At 42.3% G+C, this 23520-nt stretch overlaps 1 protein-coding gene across 2 annotated transcripts in view; it reads left to right on the top strand.

Moving 5' to 3' along the window:
• Positions 1–23520, top strand: part of LAMB1 (laminin subunit beta 1) — a 118411-nt gene that overhangs the window by 82243 nt on the left and 12648 nt on the right. For both annotated transcript variants that reach the window (XM_053252956.1, XM_053252957.1), the window contains 3 exons: positions 12318–12687; positions 16416–16600; positions 19242–19483. In XM_053252956.1, coding sequence (XP_053108931.1) covers positions 12318–12687; positions 16416–16600; positions 19242–19483 — 797 coding nt within the window. The remainder of the gene's footprint in view (positions 1–12317; positions 12688–16415; positions 16601–19241; positions 19484–23520) is intronic.

Raw genomic sequence — 23520 nt, 5'->3', positions numbered from 1 at the left:
CCTCAAATCCTCTTTAGTCTGTCCTGGGTGGTGTGGTCTCCGTGCCGCACTGCCAGCTGCGCTGCACTGTGCAAGGCAGCCGAGTGTGGTCGTGACATGTGCTGGGTGCTTTAAAGACGAAGGGGAGAATGGGGAAAGGAATATGTGGGATTGGGACTATGTTAAGTCGTGTGTGGAAATGTTTCGGCTCCTGCATATTTACATAAATGTACCTGATTTATATTCTTACATGCTTGTAAGTTCTTTTGCTGTTTTTGCCCTCAAGAACCCACATGTTAAAAACCATGCATGTGTCACGGACCTTTAAGTCCAGGCTCCAAAATTACCTAGATGTACCTCTGCCTGGGCTGGTCCCCACTGTTCTATGGTTGGCACGACTGGCTTCCTGGACCAAGCTCCTCCCTAGAGAAGTGCCTACGCTTAGAATCACCTCTCCTGTGATTGCTAGGAATCCTGCACACATGCGTGCGTACCACAGCAATAGTGACAAGAAGCTTAAAGGTTTGGGTTTTTTTTTAAAAAGGTGATAATATTCCCAAGATGATGAATTCTGCACAGCTGTTACTAGATTCTGTACTTAGCTCTGCCTGAGAGGCCCAGTGAGATGGCCCCAATACAAAGACAACTAGTTGCACTTAAAGTTTCATTGAAGTTAATAGGAAGTTTAGACATTGGTGTTAACCATGCTGCTCATGCAGGGTCACTGGCTGACACAAAACAAGGAAGCATTAGTGCATGAAGCTAACAACACTTCCCAACATACTGCACCAGGGAAGGGGCAATTTTTTGACTACCTCCCCTTTGCCATGAAGCACTCTGTGCCCTTCAAAAACATATCCCTGTGGGCTGTTCAATACCAAAACAAAGAACTCTTGTATGCCTAATCTAATGAAGTGTGCTTAGAGCTGCTCTGGTTGTATTTTAGGGTTCAATTAAATGTCTTTGTCCTGAGGCCCTTCTTCCAAAACGGAAATCCAGTTTCATTTCAAATGCATGGACAATAGACTTGTGCTCAAATTTCCCAGCATTGAGTGAGAGACTTCTTTTGACCTACAATAGACACTCTCCATCAGATTCAGTTATCTCTGCAACAGTCTGTTCAAGGTGAATGCTAAATACCAAGATGGAGAGGTTTCATCATTCTGAGAATATTATCTCATTTTAAAACAACCTTAAGCTTCTAGTTCTCTTGGTTGTGGTGTACACATTGAAACTCCATTGGTTTCAATGGCACTTAAGTAACACTAACATTCTCTGAATTGGAGGCAATGCAAATTTTCATTTTACAGAGTGGATAGGCTTGATTTGCTTCTTCTAATCTTTAGAAGTAAATACTTTATATATACTAACCTGCAGTTCTTAATTCTGCAGTTCTCTTATCTTCCTATATGAATAGAAAATAACAGTTTTGTTACAGAAGTTATAAATAATACAGGGTAGAATGTTTAAATCCATGTGGGATAAAAACAAGGCCTGAAGGCTATTCACACAGGCAGCCAAACCCAGACTTGGCTGCTCGTGTGCACCGCTGGGATTGATCCCAATCCCGGCGCTGCCTTAGCCCCAAGCTCAGGAATTTACACCAGGCTTTGACCTGGGTTTAAGGGTACGAGTGCGCCCTTAACCCCAGGACTGGGTTAGTGTGTGTGTGTGGGGGGTGTCTGCAGGCAGCCTACGCACATACAGAGCTGAGCGATAAGAGTGTCCAGCTGAGGGACGATTCCTCAATGCACCACACTCCTGGTGCGGTGCATTGAAGGATGCCGGAGGACTCCCTTCTCTGGCTCCCTGCTCTGCCACTTGCAGCGGCACCAATTGTGTGTCGGTCAAGCGGCAGAGCCAAGAGAGCAAAATAACTTGTGTGTGGGGAGGCAGGCAGGCTCATTTGGTCATGTGCACGTCTCTTTATTTTGTAGTGTAGTGATTCAGTGCAGAGTTAATGTTTCCAAACTGCACACCTGGATATTGGGGATGTGCTATGGGTCCACAAGGTCCCTCCTCCCCCTTCCTCTGCCCTGCTGATATGCAGGTTCCCATTTCTACTTTCTAGTTGTAATTAACTATAGTTTACTGTGAATTTTTACATGAGAACTCTGACCCCACCCTTAATTATATAATTATTTTATTTACTTTAGACATTAGTTAGTGTTATGTCACATCAGTGCAAACTGTAAGGCAAACTTGGAGTGCCTCAAATCCAATTTGCAAACCGTTCTTTCAGTCAATACTGGCCAGTAACTGTTGATGTTGACATAACACTAAACTATGGCTTAAGCCGGGGCTGCACAACTTCGGCCCTCCAGCTGATTTTGGACTAGAGCTCCCATAATACCCTGCCATGGGGGGGGGGGGCAATTTTCAGTTTAGGCCAACATCTGCAGGAGGGCTGAAGTTGTGCAGCCCTGGCTTAAGCGAAGCATGGGAGGGAATCGGACATTTGCATGAAGGGGTGGAAGAAGGATAACCCAAGAGAACAAGCAATCTCACAAAGGAGGTCATCTCCAAACCATGGTTTAAAGATCCGGAATGTCAAGTCTTCACCAGGCTAGTATTCGGACTGTGTTTGCGAAATTAAATATGTGTCATGGTTTCTTTTAACCTGAATTACATTGTATTATCCACTTTAAAAAAAACACAACGCTTACTGCATTTCTTATATGATTTCAAGCATTAGAGTTGATTGCCTGCACTCCCAAGTCACTTCCAACAATGGTATTGATATTGGAAATGTATTGGCATTACTCTAATGTTCCAGATGACTCTCTGCAATGGGATTTTGCCCTCAGTGGGAAAATGTGGTGGTCATTATTCTAGATTAATAAGACTGTAGGCCTCCAAGAGTGGGCATGTTTGTGCATGCTACTGGCAATACTATATCCAAATGTCAAAAATAAGAGACATCTTAGCACTGTGTTTGCTAAAATAAAGAACTCCGGTATCTTTAGAGTATAAATATGAACTTTCACTATGTTGTATGGAACTCCCAGTGTTCTGGAATAAGATTGCTTAAAGTAAGGGTCAATCCATTAAAATGTCACTTTGAAATGTATGTCATCTGGCACCTTTAAGCTTGTTAGTAGGATTGTTGCCTCTAGGGATCCAGATGTGCTGTACAGGGATTTGCAGTGAAGGCAATTTTGTGTTCCTAGATTCCACATGTGCTTTGTTTTTATCTAGTACCGGATGATCCAACACCACTTAGTGCTCCCCAGTGTTGTTCAACACTAGGAAGTCAGTGTGGATGTTGTCCAAGTATGTGCTGTCCTAGTTTGACTATCTAAAAGAAAGCATATTCCCAAGAAAAGGAATGTGGGATAGCTTCCCAGTGTTGTTCTAATCTAGTGGTCAGAGATAAAAGCAAGGAAAAACCATGACTTCTTCACTACAACAAACCATAGAAATGAGATTTCAGAAATGAGACAGTTAAACAAGAAATAAGATTACACTTGATTCCACTCTAGTTAGAGAATGTTTTATATGACACATTTCCAGAGAAACATCACCATCAAGATCCATATGGGCATTGGAATACACACATTGCTCTGGACCAGGCTGATTTGCTGTCCTGATGGCTCTGTTGTAATGTTGGTTATTTAGTAGGAAGAATGAATTTATAGATCAATTTTTTTAGGATTTTAGAGTCCAGAAACAATATTACTAGGCATCGATAATAGCACACTGCCTAGGAAATACTGGATCCTTTTTATGTACTTAGCAGCAGCAGCAAGATTGGCAATTGCATACAAATGGAAAGATATTGATTGTCCGAGGAAAGAAGATTGGATATTTAAAGTGCTAGAGCTGGCAGAAATGGCAAAGTTAACGGCATTATTAAGAAATAAATTTGAAGCATTTAAAAGGGAGTGGGACCCTCTTCTTTAAAAACATATTATGAAATGGATTTGTATCAGGCTCTTGAGTGATAACCAAATTGCCCTAGAGCTGACTTTTGTATGATTTAACGGGGGGAGAACGACTAAGTTACAGGCAAGACTTGGGTATTGTAATTGATACTTCTTCTAATGATGAGATGGAAGTCCTTTTCTTTTTATGTGTGTGTGTTATGTTGTGGAAAGATTGAATAAAAAATTATTAGGGGAAATTTTTTTAATAGGATTTGGTTTGTTTAAAATATTTCTACCCACCCCTCCAATATACTACTGCTCAGGGTGGCTCACAACATTAATAGATTAATTAAAATTAATAAAATTAAATAAGTTAAAAAAACCAAGCTAAAACCACATTTAAAAGTTACAAATTTTAAAACTTACAAATTAAAAGTTGTAAAAATCTAAACTAAGAAACCTACCACATATAAGCAGCAGACAAAACATTTAAAAGCCTCTCTAAAAATATGCATCTAATTTATTTTTTAAAACAGTGAGGGGAGGGAGCATGGCTCTTCCGAGAGGGCTATACCCTCTCCCCAAACCAAAGGGCCACACCCAAAAAGACCCTGTCTCTAGTCCTCACCAACTGGATCTCTGTTAGTGGTGAGGCCATGAGCAGAGCCTGAGATGCCAAATGGAGGGCCCTGGCAGATTCATATGGGCAAATGTGGTCCAACAGTTACCCCTGCCCCAAGCCTTGTAGGGCTTTAAAGGTCAAAACCAGCACCTTAAATTTAGCTTAGAAATCTAATTTAGCCTGGTAACCAGCGAAGCTGCTCTCGGCTTGAAGCGACTTGTGCCCGTGACCATCCTTGCAGCAGCATTCTTGTCCAGCTGAAGCTTCCAGACTATCTTCAAGGGCAGCCTCATGTAGAGCTTGTTCAGGGGTGTACCATCAATAAGACAAAGGGAGACAAATGTCTCCTGGCCACAGCCTTTGAGGAGCCCCCAATGCCTTGCCCTCTCTCCAGCCCCGTAGCCAGGGGATAGCGGGCCTTGCCACCTCAAAAGTTTCTCTTTCCCTCCCAGCTGAGCTGCAGTCCTGCCATGCTACAGCCCAGACAAAAATGGTTAAGCTTGGAACAGAAGCTTCCTTTGGAACCCACAGAAGGGGAGGAGAGCTGTTCTTGTGGTAGCAGGCATGGATTGCCCCCTTGTATTTCACAAAGTGGATACTGTTGTATTATTTGGTTCTGTTGTATTGCGGTTGTTTATACCATGTAACTGTAGTCTCCTGTCCTCTGTTAATCTGCTACACCAGGGTTTCTTAACCTTGGGCCCCCAGATGTTGTTGGACTACAACTCCCATCATCCTCAGCCACAAAGGCCATGTCTGGGATGATGGGAGTTGTAGTCCAACAACATCTGGGGGCCCAAGGTTAAGAAACCCTGTGCTACACTATATTACATGTGTCCTTAATGTTCTTCTGCAGCAGAGACAGGGGGCTAGGAGAAGGAGAGGAAGACAGTGAGGGGCCCATTTTAAAATCTCATGTCTGGGCCCACTCCAACCTTGGTACACTCCTAAGCTTGTTGCAGTGATTCAATATGGATGTCACCAAAACATGAGTGACTGAAGTCTGGTCAGACTTCTCCAAGTAGGGCTGCAGCTAGTATACCAGTTATAATTGATAAAAAGCACCTCTGTGCACCACGGCCACATGCATGTCCAAGGACAGCTTTTGAATGCATTTGGGGCAGCAGGGTACCTCCTTGCTGCCCCTTCCCCCATTCCTCGGCTAAAAGCTTCAAAAGGCTGACTGAGCACGCACATGTCAGGTCCGTGCATCGCGCGTGCACGTCTGACGCACAAACGCATGCACGCACACAGTCAGCCTTTTGAAGCTTTTAGCTGAGGAACGGGGGAAGGGGTGGTAGGAAGGTAACCTGCCACCCCAAATGCGTTCAAAAGCAGGAGTGCTGAAGGGGGGAAAGCGGTGGGAGGGGTAAGTACACCCTCCCCAGCCCTTAAAGGTCCACCCTCCCCAGTGCCAGACTGCCGAACCAGCCCCAGGTCCGGACCGGTCTGGACTGGTCCATGCACATCCCTACAGACTTTGTCTTTCAAGGGGAGTATGGCCCCGTCCAACAACAGATAAACCATCCTACTCAGATGATCAGTTTTACCAACCCAGAGCACTTCCGTCTTATCTAGATTAAGTTTCAGCTTGTTTGCCCCCATCCAGCCCAGAACAGCCTCTAAATTAGATAGAGCCAGCGTGGTGTAGTGGTTAGAGTGCTGGACTAGGACCAGAGAGACTCGAGTTCAAATCCTCATTCAGCCATGATACTAGCTGGGTGACTCTGGGCAAGTCACTTCTCTCTCAGCCCAACCTACTTCACAGGGTTGCTGTGAGGAGAAACCTAAGTATGTAGCACACCGCTCTGGGCTGCTTGGAGGAAGAGTGGGATATAAAATGTAAAAATAAAATAAAATAATAAAATAAATACATTCCAGTTCAGAACATCCATTGTCTCCATGGTGTATGCTGACATAAATGATAGGTAGAGCTGGGCGTCATCTGCATATTGATGACACCGCAGCTCATGCCTACAGATGACCTCTCCCAGAGGTTTCATGAAGATATTAGCATAGGGGACAGAATGGATCCCTGTGGCACCCCATAGGCCAAAGGTCAGGAGGTGGAGCAGGTGTCCTCCAGCATCACCTTCTGAATATGTCCCTCCAAGTAGGAGCAGAGCCACCATATCATGGTGTCCCCAGTTCCCAACCCAGAGAAATGACCCCAAAGGATACTGTGGTGTATCTAAAGCCACCGAGAGGTCCATGAGACTCAACGGAGTCGCACTCCCTCTGTCTATTTCCCAGCATAGGTAATCCCCTAGGATGACCAAGGCAGTTTCCATCTTGTGTCCAGGCTGGAAGCCAGACTGGAAAGGATCTAAGTAATCAGATTCATCCAGGGCTGCCTGGAGCTGAGATGCCACCATGCTCTCCAGCACCTTGCTCAGGAAGGGGAGGTTAGAAATGGTCAAAAGTTATTTAAATCATCTCGGTCCAATGAAGACTTTTTAAAGGACCTAATTACCACCTCCTTTAGCTGAGGTGGTAATTAGGCTCCTTCTAAAAAAAGCCTTCATTGAACCCAGATGGTTCCTCTGTAGTTGTCTCTTAGAAATTCACCCCCATATGGTGAACATTATACATTATACATAGCCACAGGAAATGTACCATTAACTTTAGGCAGCCAAATTTTCACATGTTTTTATTGTGCATGGATACATGCTTAAGAAGAGATAGCCACAGAAAACCCATATAGTGACTGCCCTGTATTTATAAGCATATCCTCAGCTTTGCAGCTGAGTGTAGGTGCAAATACAGCTTCCAGGATATTCAGTCAGACCAGTTCTGAGTGCTGTGGATTCTTCAAGGCACATGCTTAGCTTGTAGCTATTTAGCAAGCACAAGCTGTCCTCATTCCTGCAGTGAATAAGAAAGCCCCGTGTATGCAAGAACTCAAAACAGACATTGGAGCTCTTAGATATTTGAGTCTCTGCATTAATGATTAATTAAAGTAGCTGCCAGATTCCCACCATCAGAGTGGAAACTGAAGTTTTATATCATTGCAAGTGCTTTAGATCAACTAATACTAGAACTTTAGCAACTATCCAATGTGGATTAATTTCTGTTCCAGTATGAATAAAAGTTGAATAGAGTTAAAATGCTGGGGGATCATCACTGTCCCTGAAAGTAACTTTATTTTTGAAGATCCAGGAAATATTTTTCCTGGAAATAATATTTTGAAGATCCAGGAAATAAGATGTTGAAGATCCAAGAAATAAGATCCAATTATAGTACAAGGATAAAATCCATGTTCTACCTAGATCTAAAAACATGTGTGTTTTTCCCAATCTAGGGCAAGTTGATAAAATTAATCAGTGCCTTTTATATGTTTTGTTGGTGTGACTAGTGTGAACTTAAACATGAGAAATCCAGGTTAAAATCCCTACTGTCTAACAAAAGCAGTCTCTTAGCCTAACCTACCTCAGAGATTGTTGCCCTGAGCTCCAAAAAGGAACGGCATGACATACATACATAACTTTATAATTAGACATAAATAATTTAATCATAGAGCTTTCAAACTTTTAAAAAAATGTACAAGTGGACCTCCTTATCCACAGGGGTTTCATTCCCACAGATTACTGTGGGTAACAGAACCGCAGATAATGAGTCATTGAGTCAATGGGAACGTTAGGTTTCAAAACTTTAAAACAAAACCCAAAATTGCCCCCAAATCATAAAAATGGGCCAAATAAGGTGCCCTACCATGGTCTGCGGGTCTCCTGGCATCCAGCAACCCCCTACCCCATGGTCCCCCAAAGTCATGGATTTTTTCCTTTTTTTTTTTTTTTTTTTTTAGTTTTTGCCAAAATGAGCCACAAAATGGCTCCTGTAGAAAAAATGGTGGCCAGAAATGACCTCTACGGTCATTTCTGATCTGCGGATACATGGGTTTTAACCCTTTCATATCTGCAGATGAGGAAGTTGGGTGTCTGACATCCGCAGATATGTGAAACCACGAATAATGGTCCCATGTATAACAAGGCTTGCTTGTATTATGTATTAATGTATGTAGCTAATGTACTAATTTGAAGATTTTAGAATCTTAAGTGCTGAATATTTAGAGATGGAAAGATACAATTTATTATTTGTAAAAGCATTTTCCAACATATTGTCAAGGAGTGAATGTAAAAGATCATGACCTATTTATTCAACATGTGATAAATTACAATTATCACAGCATAGTGGTAGGAGTGTTGGACTACGACCGGGAAGACCTGAGTTTGAATCCTCATGCAACCATGAAACTCACTGGGTGACTCTGGGCCAGTCATGTAGCTCTAAGCCTAACTTACCTCACAGGGTTGCTTTGAGGATAAAAATAAACATGTACACTGCTCTGTGCTCCTCGGAGGAAGAGCGGGATATACGTGTAAAAATAAATAAATAAAATTATTTAACTCAGACCACAACATTTCTACCTACTAAAAGATGTCAGACGTTTGAGACTGGCACTTGTGTACTTCTTGCTGGAGACAAGCATTCTATCATATTTCATCACACACACACACACCCCTTCTGTGATTTCTCAAAGCTTTCCCTTTGCACTATTCATGATAGAACAGGCATTTTTAGGCTAAGAATTGCCTGCAAAACAGGTGTCATCTTTTTAATTGAATCAATGGGAAAATGGCTAAGTTATGTGGAGCAGAATTTGAAAAGCACAAATGACACTGCAACACCATGGTTGAGTCCCCCTCCCCCCCCCCCGCCATATTTACAATGGGAAGTTTTGCTCACTAATAGTGAAGCCCAGACTGACTCAATTTCTTCATGAAAGGTCTCTTTCCATTCAAGGGCTGTTCATGAGCCTGTTGAAATACATATGTTTTGAATTTCTACAAATTAGGGTATTTATTAGTTAGGGCTGTTGAAATCTTTCTCCTCTTCCAGAGAAAGGAAAATGCCTTGAAAATAAAGGGCAACCATGACAATTGAATGGTTTAACTCATGTCTCTGAAGTGGATGGGGACCATGGACCTCAGCTTCTTAGCTGTGACACCTTCTCTCTGACAGTGACCTTCATATCATAGAAATGAATAGGCTACTGCATGAATAAAATTGTGCTTGTCTTGTTTTTGAAATTTAGGAAGATTTTGACTGTTACTCTCTCGCTATGTCAAACTTACTAGACATCTGGTAGGAATTAGTGACAGTAGTAGAGCTACATTTTGTTCTCCATTGTAAACCTTCAGTTTCATACAGAGTTTGAAACCTCTGTTTGAATATGGAACAGAGTTGCATACCTCTATCTTGCTCTGCAATGAAGGTTCTGTTGTGAATAGCTATTAAATGGTACAGTGTAAGTCTCCATCTCTATGGTAAACATTCCTTGTATCAGTTATGATCAGAAGATTCTGACTAAAAGGATCTCTTACTATTTGTAGTTGCTGCCTGCTGAGGTACTTGCCATATGCTCAGAGGCACATGTTATCAAATTATTATTAAACATCATTGTAGCACTAATCCCCATCTTTTGCTGTTGCCACCAGTGGATTTGAGCATGGAGGACCTAGCCAAATTGTGTTTCCATCGTTATGATTTTGTAGACCAGTACAGTATCTCAGACTGGATATCAGGTCTCTGTGGTGGGAACATCATAGGCCATCAAGTTTCCTCACTTTTTGGAGCTGCCATACCTGTAACTCTCCCTGTGTAAACCAAAGTTGCTGTTTTTTGCTTTAATGGGATAACAACTATCATTAGGCAATTCTTACTGACATACGTGCCCTTTCTGGTTTGGCAAGAAAAAAAGAGATATGGCTGGGCAAGAACAAAGATAATAATCACATGCCATTGGCTAGTCGGGCCATTTTGTAGTTAATTGGAAGCCAGTTATTGAGGTGTATTGACTAATTGAAGGTTATCTGTATACTTTCCTTTAGGGGATTTTTTTTTTTTACCAGTGAAGTAAGCCCTGAAATTTCATGCCAAGATGTATTACAGTGATTAATACTTTCAGATTTATATTATTGCTGTTACTACAGGCATTTGGACTTGCCCCATATAAATGATAATGCATTTGTGTATTTTGCTTACTGTGATCTTTCTGGAGATCTGGAGAAAACAGCAATGCCCATTAATTTCAGTGGGATCAAGATTGTCTTTTTGCTCCAAAAACAAATATGGTAACATGATATGCTAAAAGGAATTTGACATGTCATCTGATATAATCTTGGGACCTTTAAAAGAGGGCAACCACATACTGATGGATTCTGTTTTTTTGTTACGCCCATGTAAGAAATGTGAATAATTATCTATTCTCCTGAGTGCCTTATTCCCAGAAGTAATCTTTTACTGGTAGAAAGGGTTAAGTAATTCCTTTCCCCTCAGTCTTCAAAAAGGAATGAATCGCCTGAGGGGGTTTACGTTCCATAGCGATTGACTGTGGGAATGCTGAAGTTGCTTTGATGGAAATAAAACCCTTGTGTTGGAGTATAACTCTGAGAACAAAAAGGCCATTTTGTTAAATTGCACCAACATAAGTTGAACAGCAGGACAACACATTTTTTGTATTCTATGTATTGAACTAATTCTCTGAAAGAGAGCTGGTTTTGTTTATAGTAGCTTATTCCTTTAAATGGCCTTTTAGAAATCTGGCTAAGAAATGTGAATACATTTAAATAACTCCACATACAAAAGTACTAAAGCCTAGTATTGTTCTCTCTCTGTATCCCCTTCCTGCTATATCATATTCTTGTGGAAAGCTTGAATATTTTAGGAAGAAACCTCAACACTAGACTATAACGCTATAAAGAGAATCTAGATAATACTTTGCCGGTCTCCTGATGGATTTATGGGTCATTTCTATATGTTCAGTTGATGAGGCCTTCCTGAAAGATGTGGTATTCCCCATAGGCTTTTAATCTGCTGGGCTGGGTGTCAAAAGTCATGTCATTTTGGAGGTCAACAGTTTGCATCCTTTATCTGTTCCAGATTCTGTTTTCAGGATGACACCTACACTTGTGACAGATTTCCTGTTTGTTCATTTATCTCAGCACTTTGTAAAACAAACCTTTTTAAGACTAATGACATCCAATTTTCTTGTCCTACCTAGCTATATGAAGCAGCAAATTAGAAAATGCTAACTCCTGTTTATTGCAAATTCTGTTTCTGTTTAACAAATTGAATGTGATCCAGCACCATCAGTGGGAGTTTGATTTTGCTCTGAATGGAATGTAGATTGGCTCCTATAATTTAGAGTGCAGTTAAATGCCCTTTAAGATTTAAAACATAACTAGATTTCATCAGGACTGCAATTTAATCAATGATCAGTTCTGATCAAGGCAAGAAAGGAGAGTGTGGAAGGGTGAGGGAAATACTACTCCGAGCCAGTCTGCCATTTTGCATATTCTTGTACACATCAATAAATGTATTTATTATATTTATATCCCACCCTTCAACTGAAAAGCTGCTATATATGAGATGAGATTATCCCATTCATTCTCACAAGAATCCTGTGAGGAAGGACAGGCTGAGAAATAGTGGGTAGCTCAAAGCTACCCAAAGACCATTGTGGTAGCTACATGAGGATTTGAATGCAGCTCCCCTCACCCTAGTACAAGACCACATTATCAATGCTACACCACACTGCACTCGTTCAGCAGTGGCACGTACTCTGCACATTTGCCCACCAAAGACATAGTACTGAACTAGAGGACGTTACTGAAGGAATAATATATTTAGAAAGGAGATCCAAAACTGAGGGAACACTAAATTAAAGTCTTTATCAGAAGAATTACTACCCTTTTGTTCATCAAACAAACATTAAATGTTCAAATTGTTCATGTTTGATTCCCCCCCACTAATCTGTGGTGTTTGTATTTATTTATTTTCTCTTTCAGCTTGTGCTTGTGATCTTCGTGGCATTCAGACCCCACAGTGCAACCGCACAACTGGGCAATGCATCTGTAATGAGGGGATAGAGGGACTCCGTTGTGATAAGTGTACCCGAGGTTACTCCGGCACCTTCCCAGACTGTGCACCTTGTCACCAGTGTTTTGCTCTCTGGGATGTCATCATAAGTGAGCTGACTAATAGGACACAGAGGTTCCTGGAGAAAGCAAATGCCCTGAAAATCACAGGGGTCAGTGGTCCTTACCAGCAGACACTCCGCTCTGTAGAGGAAAAACTGAATGAGATTAAACGTATCATTGCTCAAAATCCAGCTGCTGAGCCTCTTAAAAATATTGGAAATCTCTTTGACGAAGCAGAGTAAGTATGGCATAACATGTAAATAATGCTTCTTCCAGTTGGTCCAGCCAAGGAGAAGTGGGGTTTCATTGTACAGTGATTTTAATTAAAATGGTATTGAAAATAAAGGGTGGGTGAAACAAGTTGGGATTTTGCCCTACAGTGATCATGGAAAAGTTGGAAGGAAATTGTGAGGCTGCCTAGCAATTTAACATGCAGACATAATTGTTGATTCCTTATATTTCCCCAGGGCATAGGACAGAGATATCTGTTTATAGGAGGGAAAGTGAGATAGGAAATTGTGATGTGCTTGAAATTTTTTGCCTCTAGCAGACTAGACCCTTCCTCCACCCCACATTCAGTCTAAGGAAAGCAAAATGACAAGCTTTCTGGGGTCTGTTGATACTAGCAGTTTTTCTGTATTTTTAATTGGAAGTGAAACAAATTAATTTAATTGTAGCAACTTTAGTTGTACATCTATACAGTCATTTCAGGTATTCATGATAGCTAAACAGCTATTATAGCTAAAAGTATTGCATACTTTTCTAGCAGCAGAAGCTGGTCATGTTTAAGAAAAACAAAATACCTGGCCTATTTTTACTACTTGGTATTTGTTTAGCATCAACCATTTGCTAGACACTCGTATATTTCTTCTTTTCCCCATCTCTTGAGCCCAGTTCACATATTTTGTGGACTCCACATAATCACTTAGCTGCTCAGAGCTGCTGGTAGGTTAACAATCTGTCTGGGATTACATAGAGCCACCAGTTGCATGAATCAGCACCTCAATGTTTGAGATTAGATGACAGGCAGCCACTGCATGTTGCAAGATCATGGAGTTCTTTGTTCTAGCTGCTCTGCTTACACAAACTGTAGCATCTTTATTTCCACTGCTGACACAGAGCCACCATTTTTAGTCTACTTCCCTGAAGCTTATAAGATCACACGGCATTTGAGTGTATGTGTCCCCCCCCCCGTCAACTCCACATTACCTGGACCAATATGAACCAAATTGGGTACAGTTGTAGGGACACCTCAGTGGCGTAGTTTGTGGTGATGTCATCCACCCCAGTTCAAGATGGCAAAACATGAACATTTGAGACTCAAGTGGACTAACTTGTGAACCGCCTAACGAATTTGAACCAGATTTGTTACAGTTGTAGTGAGTGACATAAAGGGACACCTCAATGGCATAGTTGTGATGTCATCCATCCCAGTTCAAGATGGAGAACACCAGCCTTCCTTCTAACAGGGAATTCCAGATGTTGTTGATTACAACTCCCAGCATCTCCAGCTATAATGGTCTTTGGCTGGGAATTATGGGAGTTGTCAAAAACATCTGGGATTTTGGGGAAAAAACATGTTGCTCTTCTGAAGAGGCAAATGCTGTAACCATGATGGAAAGTGTTTCTGTGATCAGCAGCCTGTCCCAGTCTGCTGATCATGGAAATACCCACCACCATGGTTAAGGTGTTTGCCTCTTCAGACAGTTGCCGTAACTGCGAAGAACACAAGGAGGGGTTGAGGCTTCCAGTGGCCCTTTAGATGGTGTACTCATGGACACTTGTCTTTTTCTTTTAAAAAAACAACAACAACTGTCTGAACAGGGCTTCTGAGGTAGGAGCTACGGTGCTGTCAGTTTCCCGGAGCTGAAACTCTGTTTACCAATGCCCCTTGTGGTGATTTGCTCCACTGTAGGAGTTTTCAAATTTCCCGGCCCTATGCTGGCCCCACCCTTTGATGCCAATGATTGGCTTCCATGCAGATAGGAAGAATATAAGAGGCTTTTAATCTTAAACAGACCTTGTCTCCGTTTCAAGGTCTCTTTGTTGCCAGAGCATTTTTTGTTCTTCCTTGCACTGTCAGCATGGTTTGACTTCTGGTGTGTTCCTGACCTCTGGCTCCTGATCCTTGTCCCTGACTGTCTGCTCAGCTTGACCTCTAACATGTTCCTAATGGCTGCTGGTTTTGATCCCTTACTGGCTGGCAGGCTCTCCCAGTCCCAGATTTCAGCTTTGCGCCACTTAGCAGCCGCTGCCCATAATTCAGCCTTGACAGCTTCCCTCAGCCAACTATGGCACATAGAAGCATCTCAGTGGCTATGCGATTCCACTCTCTTGAGCACTGTGGTGTGGTTGAACACCAGTAGTGGGAACAGTCACTGGTCTGGGGAGCTGCCAGCAGAATCTGAAAAACCAGAGCAAAACCAGATGAGGAGCTTCCTTGTTCACCAATACAGAGATTAGGGACTGGTGGTTTTATAGAGAGAGGATCTAGTGGCTCTGCCTCTTCCTGGATTTTACTCCGACTGATGCAAAGCATGCAATGGAATGTGCCGCCTCCTCCTCCTCCTCCTGAAAGAGGCCAGTGGGAGAGGTGGCCTTGGGCTACCCAAGAGGTGCTATGCCCTGTATCTGGGCCTCAGCACGGGCCATTGTCACCACAGCTTCTGAGGTCCCAAGTAGTGGCTAGGGCGGCAAACAAGCTGTTTTCTAGGGCAGCTTGTTTATCATTGCTGATACTTTTATTAAGAAACCTCTGATAGGCTCACAAAGAAACCTAGGGTTCCCTGGAACACAGCTGGAAAAATCCCTGCACTAGAAGCTTTCCCTGCAAATGCTAATATGAAAGTGTAATACTGCTGAAGGTGTCTAGGCATAAGTTGTACCCACCCTGATTTGTACTTTATCAGTTAAGAAGTGTTGAGCTTTATGTGGATTTCAAAAGATATGAATTGTAGCTTCAAAGAATGTTTCAAAATGTGAGGCTTGGCAGCCTACCACAGCAGAGTCTTGCAAAATGTTGGTTCACAAGGCATGCATTACTTCTGTATTTGGCAGTCTATTATTGGAAAATAATAGACTGCCAAATTATAGGCAAATCCTGTATGGATTAGACCTGCAAAAAGCTCTCTCTGGGTATTATTTTCTTTTACACTGTTTTTGGGGGTTTGGCTGCTCTATCCTACATCATACTATTACACTTTTTAATTTTTCAATGGACCTTTAAGCATTTTCACAGCATTCAACAGAAAATTCCACAGAAAAATATGCAAAAGAGTATTTAAGAAACAAAGGCAACATAGCAATTGTCATGACTCAACCAGTTCCTCATATACATACAGCCTTAGAAAAAAGTGTTTAGTGCAGCATCCCTTCATCATCCAATTCCGGAACAGTATTTAAGCCTATCATACAATCTCAAACATCATTTCTCTCCATCCAGCCTGTATTTGCAGAGGGAATAAATTCCTGAATGATGCACAGTGGAGGAAATTGGGCAATCAAGGTGTCTTTCTGACATTAGCAAGCTGGAAGAAAACTCTGAAGCTGTCTCTTCTAATGTTATACCAAGTGACCATAGCCTGGCCATGTAACCCTTGAGGCTACGCTATGTTCAACTTGACAGGTACAAACCTGAAAATGAAGTAGATTCTTTGTATTCTAAATAACTGATCACATTATGTTACCTGCTGGCCCCACCCATGTCTCCCATGCACATTAGGCAAACTTGTCAAACAACCCTGTTCAAACTGTACAAACAATTGGGGACCCAGCCTATTCAAGAGTTCTTGGTTCCATATACAGAGCCTATACCCATACCATGTGTATGTTCTTTAGGTAGGGAAGTTGTTACAAAATAATGTGCAACATAACTGGGGAAGGAAGGAAGGAATTAACCTATCTTCTTTTTAAATTTCAAGGCCAATTGTTCTATTACAGTAAACTTGAGTTCTGTTTGGTTCACAGGAAGCTAAAAGCAGATGTTACAGAGAAGATAGCCGAAATAGAAGAAAATGTATCCAAAGTGGCCGCAGAACATAATGACACAGACACTCGACTGAATGCCCTGGAGGCAGATGCAGAGAGCCTAGACAATGTTGTCAAAGAACTTGCAGAACAACTGGAGTTCATAAAAATCTCTGATGTTCGGGGTCAGTGATTGTGGACGAGTTTGGTTTCTTGCTTTTGTGTGTGTGTGTTTAATCAGAAAAGGGAGAAAAATCCTTAACCAATATATTTTGTGCTACATTTTGAAATCACATGCTAGCAAAATAATGCTCAGGATCTTCCAATGCAGATTAGAGCCCTAAGTTCAAGCTGGTTTCAGAAAAGGCCGGGGAACAAGAGACATCATTGCTGATGCACGTTGGATAATTGAGAAAGCCAAAAAATACCAGACAGAAGTCAATATGTGCTTTATTGACTACAGAATATCGCATCGACCATCTCAAGTTGTGGAATATCCTTAGGAAAATGGGTGTCCCAGAACATCTCATTGTTCTCATGAGAAACCTATACACAGGGCAGGAAGCCACAGTCCAGACAGAACATGGTGAAACAGACTGGTTCCAGATCGGCAAGGGAGTAAGACAAGGCCGTATACTTTCTCCTTCTTTATTCAATTTATATGCTGAACATATACTGAGAGAAGCTGAATTGGAAGAAGATGAGAGTAGTTTTAAAGTTGGAGGAAGCAACATCAATAACCTGCGCTACTCTGATGACACCACTCTGATAGCTGAGAATGCAGATGATCTGCAAGCTCTAGTAATGAAAGTCAAGGAGCACAGTGAAAATATGGGACTACAATTAAATGTAAAGAAGACTAAACTAATGACAACGGGTACAGCAACCAGCCTCAGAATTGACAATGAAGACATTGAAGTGGTGGTTAGCTTCTGCCTTTTACGACTGACCATCAACAGTAAAGGATCCAGCAGTCAAGAAGTACACCGCAGACTAGCACTTGGTAGGATTGCAATGAATGCCTTAGAAAAGATATTTAGATGCGGTGACGTGTCTACACCTACAAAGAGCAGAATCGTTCGGACAATGTTTTTCCCCGTGACACTCTATGGATGCGAAAGCTAGACTTTGAAGAAGCAAGACAGAAAAAACATTGATGCTTTTGAACTTTGGTGCTGGAGAAGACTTTTAAGTATACCATGGACAGCCAGGAAAACAAACAAATGGATCATAGAACAAATCAAACCAGAATTGTCATTCGAAGCACAAATGACCAGACTCAAACTATCATACTTCAGACACATTATGCAAAGACCCAGCTCCCTTGAGAATTCTATAATGTTGAGAAAAGTTGAAGGAAAGAGAAGAATAAGACAACCATCAGCAAGGTGGACGGACTCGATTATGATAGCAATGAATGCACCACTGAGAGACCTTAAAGGCCAAGTTGAAGACAGATCATCCTGGAGAGAATCTATGTGGTCGCTAAGAGTCAACACCGACTTGACAGCACTTAATCAATTAATCAGTCACATTCTGAAAACCATTGGGATACAATCCATTTACAGTTGTGCATGGGGCTGTAGCTCAGTGCTGGAGCACATGCTTTGTTTGTTTCTTTGTGTGTGTTTGTTTGTTTAGCATATGTATGTAGCCTATTTGTATACCACCCAAAACTCACACCTCTGGGCAGTTTACAATAAACGTTTGCATGCAGAAGATCCCAGTTTCAATCCTTACATATCCGGATAGGGCTGGGAAAAGATCCTTGCCTGAAACTCTGAAAAGCCACTGCCAGTTAGAGTAGGCAGTACTGAGCTAGATAGAACAATGCTCTGTATCTTTATACAGCAGCTTCATATGTTCATATAGGTTCAAAGTTCACTTGTAAGTCCCATTGATTTCAGCATGACAAATATAAGTTTGTGCTTAATTCTTCCATTGAAATCAATGGGACTTAAAAACACTTAATTGATGCTGAATCATATCTTTAAATTTCCTGGGGGACGATTCGGTTATAATCTGTTGTCAAGACGGACATCTGTACAAGTAACTGCTGTATTGTCACTTTTAGGGCTGCTTCTTATTTCTCCATTTCATACTTGCATCTGTTTCTCATGCCTATTATACAAATTTAACTCTGGGCATAGCTTTTGTTATTCCCAGCTACATATAATGTTAAAATATCAATGTGAGGCAAAAGAGTACAATATCTTCTGTTTGCTATGGTGGGATACTTCCTCATCAGCTAGAGAGAAGCTGCTTCTCTGCATGTGTGACCGTAACTGGATATGGGCAATTGATTGCAAATCAAAGTGAGGATCATTTAAGCCCATCAGTTTGAACATATGAATCTGATAATTGCTCCTTCTCCTTCACATGTCTACTGTCTTCTAACTTCTGTTGTCTCACCTTCTGCAGTCTACTTCACATGGCAATGGCTCTCCACTGTCTCAGCAAAGGCTTTTCCCAGTTGTGCACCTGAGATCCTTTTTACTTGGACATCCTAGGCAATTAATCTGGGTTCTCTCCATGCAAGCCATGTGCTCCATTGAATTATGGCCCAATGGACTTGCATGCTTAATTCTGTATAAGTGTATGGACCCTCTCATCACTCACCAGGAAAAGGCTATGAAGATAATATATTATATGCAATTGTACTTGTATGCAAGAATATATCACATGCAACTTGAGAAACAAATACAATTGTACCTTTTTGTTAGCTTTGTCATCAGCTAGGCTTCCTGTGCATGTATATTTCTTTCAGTATTTATCATCGTTAGACAGGCATGAATGTTTAACAGTTGTCACATTTAATTTGTGCAGGAGCCTTGGACAGCATCACCAAATATTTCCAAATGTCTTTGGATGCAGAAAAGAGAGCCAATGCATCTACTCTGCTTCCTGGCAGTGTAGTAGAGCAGTCTGCTGAAATGCGCCTGGAAGTGGAAAGTTTAATCAATGAGACAGAGGCGAAGTTCAAGGCTAAGCAAGAGGAGCAGTCGCGTCTCTTGGATGAACTTGCAGGCAAACTGCAAAGTCTGGATCTTTCAGAAGTGGCTGAGAAGGTACACAGAGTTTTTCAGTATAGGGGTGATGGCTTCAGAAAAAAGATGTGTGGTGATAAAAGCAGAAGTGGATGCTACTGCATGTAAATAGGTTGGTGAGAGAAGAGAACTATACTGGGCAGATTGTAGTGGATTATAGGAGCCAATACATCCTTTTAAAGATACAGTAATGATGTAACCCTCTTAGAGATTCTATGCATTCTGTTCAACTAGAAACATATTTGCATATTTTGTTCTGTATTGACTATGAGAGGGCACAGAATTGTTACATTTATCTATCATTCAACTGACCAATGTTTACATTGTGGTTTCTGTGGTTTACAGAAAGAACAAACATTAAAACCAAAATCTAAAATAATAAAAGACAAAAAGAAAACAACTCTAATAAAACATTGAAAACCAGCTTTGAAACAGCCAGTAAGCTGATTCAGAGCCAACAGAATTCAGGATAGCCAGCAATTACAATTTTAAAACTTGCTGGAATAAGGAGATTTTAGCCCAACACCTAAACATATGCAAAGAAGACTCCAGGTCTTCTACCCTAGGGAGTGGTATTCCATAGTTGGGGGCCACTACTGAGAAGGCTCTCTCTCCTTGGTAGCCACTCATCATGCCACTGTGAGCAGTGGCACCCAGAGGAGAGCCTCTGATTATGACTTTAAAGAACAGGCAGGAACATATCGGAGCAGGCACTTCTTCAGGTAGACTGGCCCTAAGCCACTGAGGGCTTTTACTTGGCAGTTTATGGACTTGGCATTGAGACCCCACCCTCCTAACCACAAGCCCATGTGGCTTTTGAGATTCACCTGGCATTGTCTGTAACTATCTTGGCAGCTGTAAGGGTTAGAAACTTGATTTTAGGAAGTAAGTAAGTTGGGATTCTCAGAAAATGAAATTCTTTTATCAGTACCAAATGCTTAACTTTTTGTGCACTTGAATAGAATTGAAGTGATGCAAACCCTATCAATGCATTTTCCACTGGAAAGGATTCCAGTTTTAAAATGTCCACAGTATTGGTAGGTAGTCTATTTGATGCAATGCCACACTCTGTTGGCATTGCATTGGATATTCTTGGTAGGTGGGAGAACTTACCTTTAATGAAGATCTGTCTGACCCCAAAGAAATGGGCTACCCAGAAGAAGGCAGCAGCAGTGATTCAAATTGCTGCCTTTCCTTACATTGCTTCCTGGCCTGGTGCATTCTAGGGCAAGACAATGTAAGGAAAGGCGCGGTGGCTGCTTTCCAGAAAACCCATTTTCTTCAGGGACAGATGGATCTTCATTAAAGGTAAGTCCCTTACCCCCCCACCCTGATGCATTGAGCTGATACATCTAAATTAGGAACATAGGAAACTGCCATTTACTTAGTCAGACCATTGGTCCATCTTGCTCAGTATTGTCTACATGGACTGGCAGCGGCTTCTCCAAGGTTGCAGGCAGGAATCTCTCTCAGCCCTATCTTGGAGATGCCAGGGAAGGAACTTGGAGCCTAGATGCTCCTCCCAGAAAGGCTCCATCCCCTAAGGGGAATATCTTGGCTCAATGTAGGATACAGTCATTACCAGGATCAAGTCAATACCGATCCCAGTAACAACAGCTGTGCACAGTTTGCTACTTCTTTTGGATTTAGGAAGGTTCCTTTGCTACTTGCCAAGCTGCATGAGGAGGTCAGCTTGTTGGTTTGTGCACTGCCCCAAACTTCTGGCTCTGGGCGGTTTACAGCAAAACAAAACTAATACATACAGAAATTAAAACCTTAAAACAGTTTAAAACCACAAGTCTAGTTAAAAAGCTTGGGTGAATAAATGTGTTTTTAAAGACTTTGTAAAAAGTTGTTGGAGTTGGGGAGGCTCTTATTTTAGCAGAGAGCTCATTCCAGAGTCTTGGGGCAGCAGCAGAGAAGGCCCGTCCTTGTGTAGCCACAGACGAACTGGTGGCAACTGCAGATAAACCTCTCCAGATGATCTCAAAGGGTGATGGGGCTCATAGTGAAGAAGATGTTCTCTTAAATACCCAGGGCCTAAGCTGTTTAGGGTTTTGTAGGTTATAACCAGTGCCTTGTATTTTGCCCAGAAACTTATTGGGAGCCAGTGCAGTTCTTTTATGAGTAATATGGTTTCTTCAAGATGACCTGGAGACCAACCTGGCTGCCGCATTTTGTACCAACTACAGTTTCCAGACTATGTACAAAGGCAGCCCCACATAGACCGCATTGTAGTAGTCAAGTCTGGAGGTTACCAGCATATGTACTACTGTTCTGAGATGGTTTATTTCAAGAAATGGGTGCAGCTGACATACCAGCCAAAGCTGATAGAAAGCACCCTTGGCCACTGCCTCAATCTGAGACACTAGGGAGAGGTTTGGTAAACTGTGTACCTGTTCCTTCAGGGGAAGTGTGACCCCATCCAGAACCGGCAGATCAAAAATGTCTCCTGAGTTTCAACCCCACGCAATAGGTACCTCCATCTGATCTGGATTCAGTCTGAGTTTGTCATCGCTCTTCCAGCTCATCACTCCCTCCGGGCAGGCATTGAGGGAGGTTGCGTCTTCTCCTGATGATGTTGACATGGAGAAATAGATTTGGGTGTTATCAGGGCTCTGAGACAGGGCTGATGTAATTAATGCCCATAGTTGTAGATTATGAGGAAAGGAAGGCCACATTAGCTTCTGGTTGCTGGGTTGTTCTGTTCTCTCCTTTCTCCAGGAGTAAATGATCTCCTAGTTTCCCAGTAGCTAGAAATGGAACCTTCTTTCACAACAAGACAGAAAGTGATGGAGACCACAGATTTCGTCTTGCATAACAGGGATGCTGCTAGGTATACAAGTGGAGAGAGAGTCTAATTAGGTGGCTGGTTTGTAGAGCAAAAAATGATTGGGAATTACACTGCCTTGGACCATTTGGTTATGCTTGCTTTTATTTGGCCGTTGGCCGTAATAAAGTGGATGGATGGATGGTTATGCCTGCAAGACTTTTGATACAGGCAAACCTTGTTATTTGCAGAGGTTCCATTCCTCACTTACTACAAGCAACAAAACCATGAGTAACTAGGCATTGTGCTTATAGAAAACAAGGGGTTAGGTTCCTGGATGGCAAAGCCCCCTTGCCGCCTGCTTAAATCTCGCCCCGGACCCGACCTCAAGTTAGCTAGAAATGGGCGGGTGGCAGGGGATGTCCTCCCGCCCCCTTCCCTGCCGTCTGCAAAAGTCTTTAGGAAGGAAGGGGGCGGGAGGACATCCCCCGCCGCCCGCCCGTTTCTAGCTAACTTGAGGTCGGGTCCAGGGCGAGATTTAAGGGGGCGGCAGGGGGGCTTCAAGGGGGCGGCGGCAGCAGCAGGGTCTTCAAGGGGGTGATTTTTTAACCACGGAGGAGCCAGCCATGTCATTGAATGAAGCGGGTGGCGAGGGATCCTGCCGCCGGGATTTTTTCAGTAATTACGGCGCCAAACTGGAAAGCGCGGGAGGGGTAAGTAAAGCCCCCCCCGCCCTTAATGGAACCCCCCACCCTACCCTCCCAAACCCCGAACCGCCTGGTGTCCAGACCGGTCTGGAGGCCTTTAGAATGGCCTCCGAACCGGTCCGTGCACATTCCTAATTCAGATAAGAGGAAACTTGAACTGCTTTCTATGAACAAATCAAAGTGGGGAAAGTAAGGTGAAAAGGAGATTGCTAACCTTTAAATATTAGTGCTGCCCAAAGGAAGTCTTACATGCCGTATTTGAAATTTAGTTGCCAGTCATGACTAAAGCAACTGCACAATTGACTAGTTTATGCATAATCTCCTCCTTAAGGCAAAAGAAAAAAGAAAAGGGAAAAGAAGAAAAAAAGGTCTGATGCAGGGATTCATCTCCAGGATGAAAGAACTTCATTCCAACTGCTTTTTTTCTAGACATTTTCTCCAGGAAATTACCAAACTATACCTAAATTTGACAGATATTGGAGAAAGCGACACACACATCCTAGTTGTCTGAATTACAAAACCAATAACAGTCTCACCTGAATATCACACGAGTGATAAAGTGCCTGCAGTGGAGCTTTGCG

Source organism: Hemicordylus capensis, chromosome 5 (assembly GCF_027244095.1).
Source record: "Hemicordylus capensis ecotype Gifberg chromosome 5, rHemCap1.1.pri, whole genome shotgun sequence".
Lineage (NCBI taxonomy): Eukaryota > Metazoa > Chordata > Lepidosauria > Squamata > Cordylidae > Hemicordylus > Hemicordylus capensis.
Note: the sequence above shows the minus strand (reverse complement) of the source record. Positions and strands in the feature narration are given on the sequence as shown.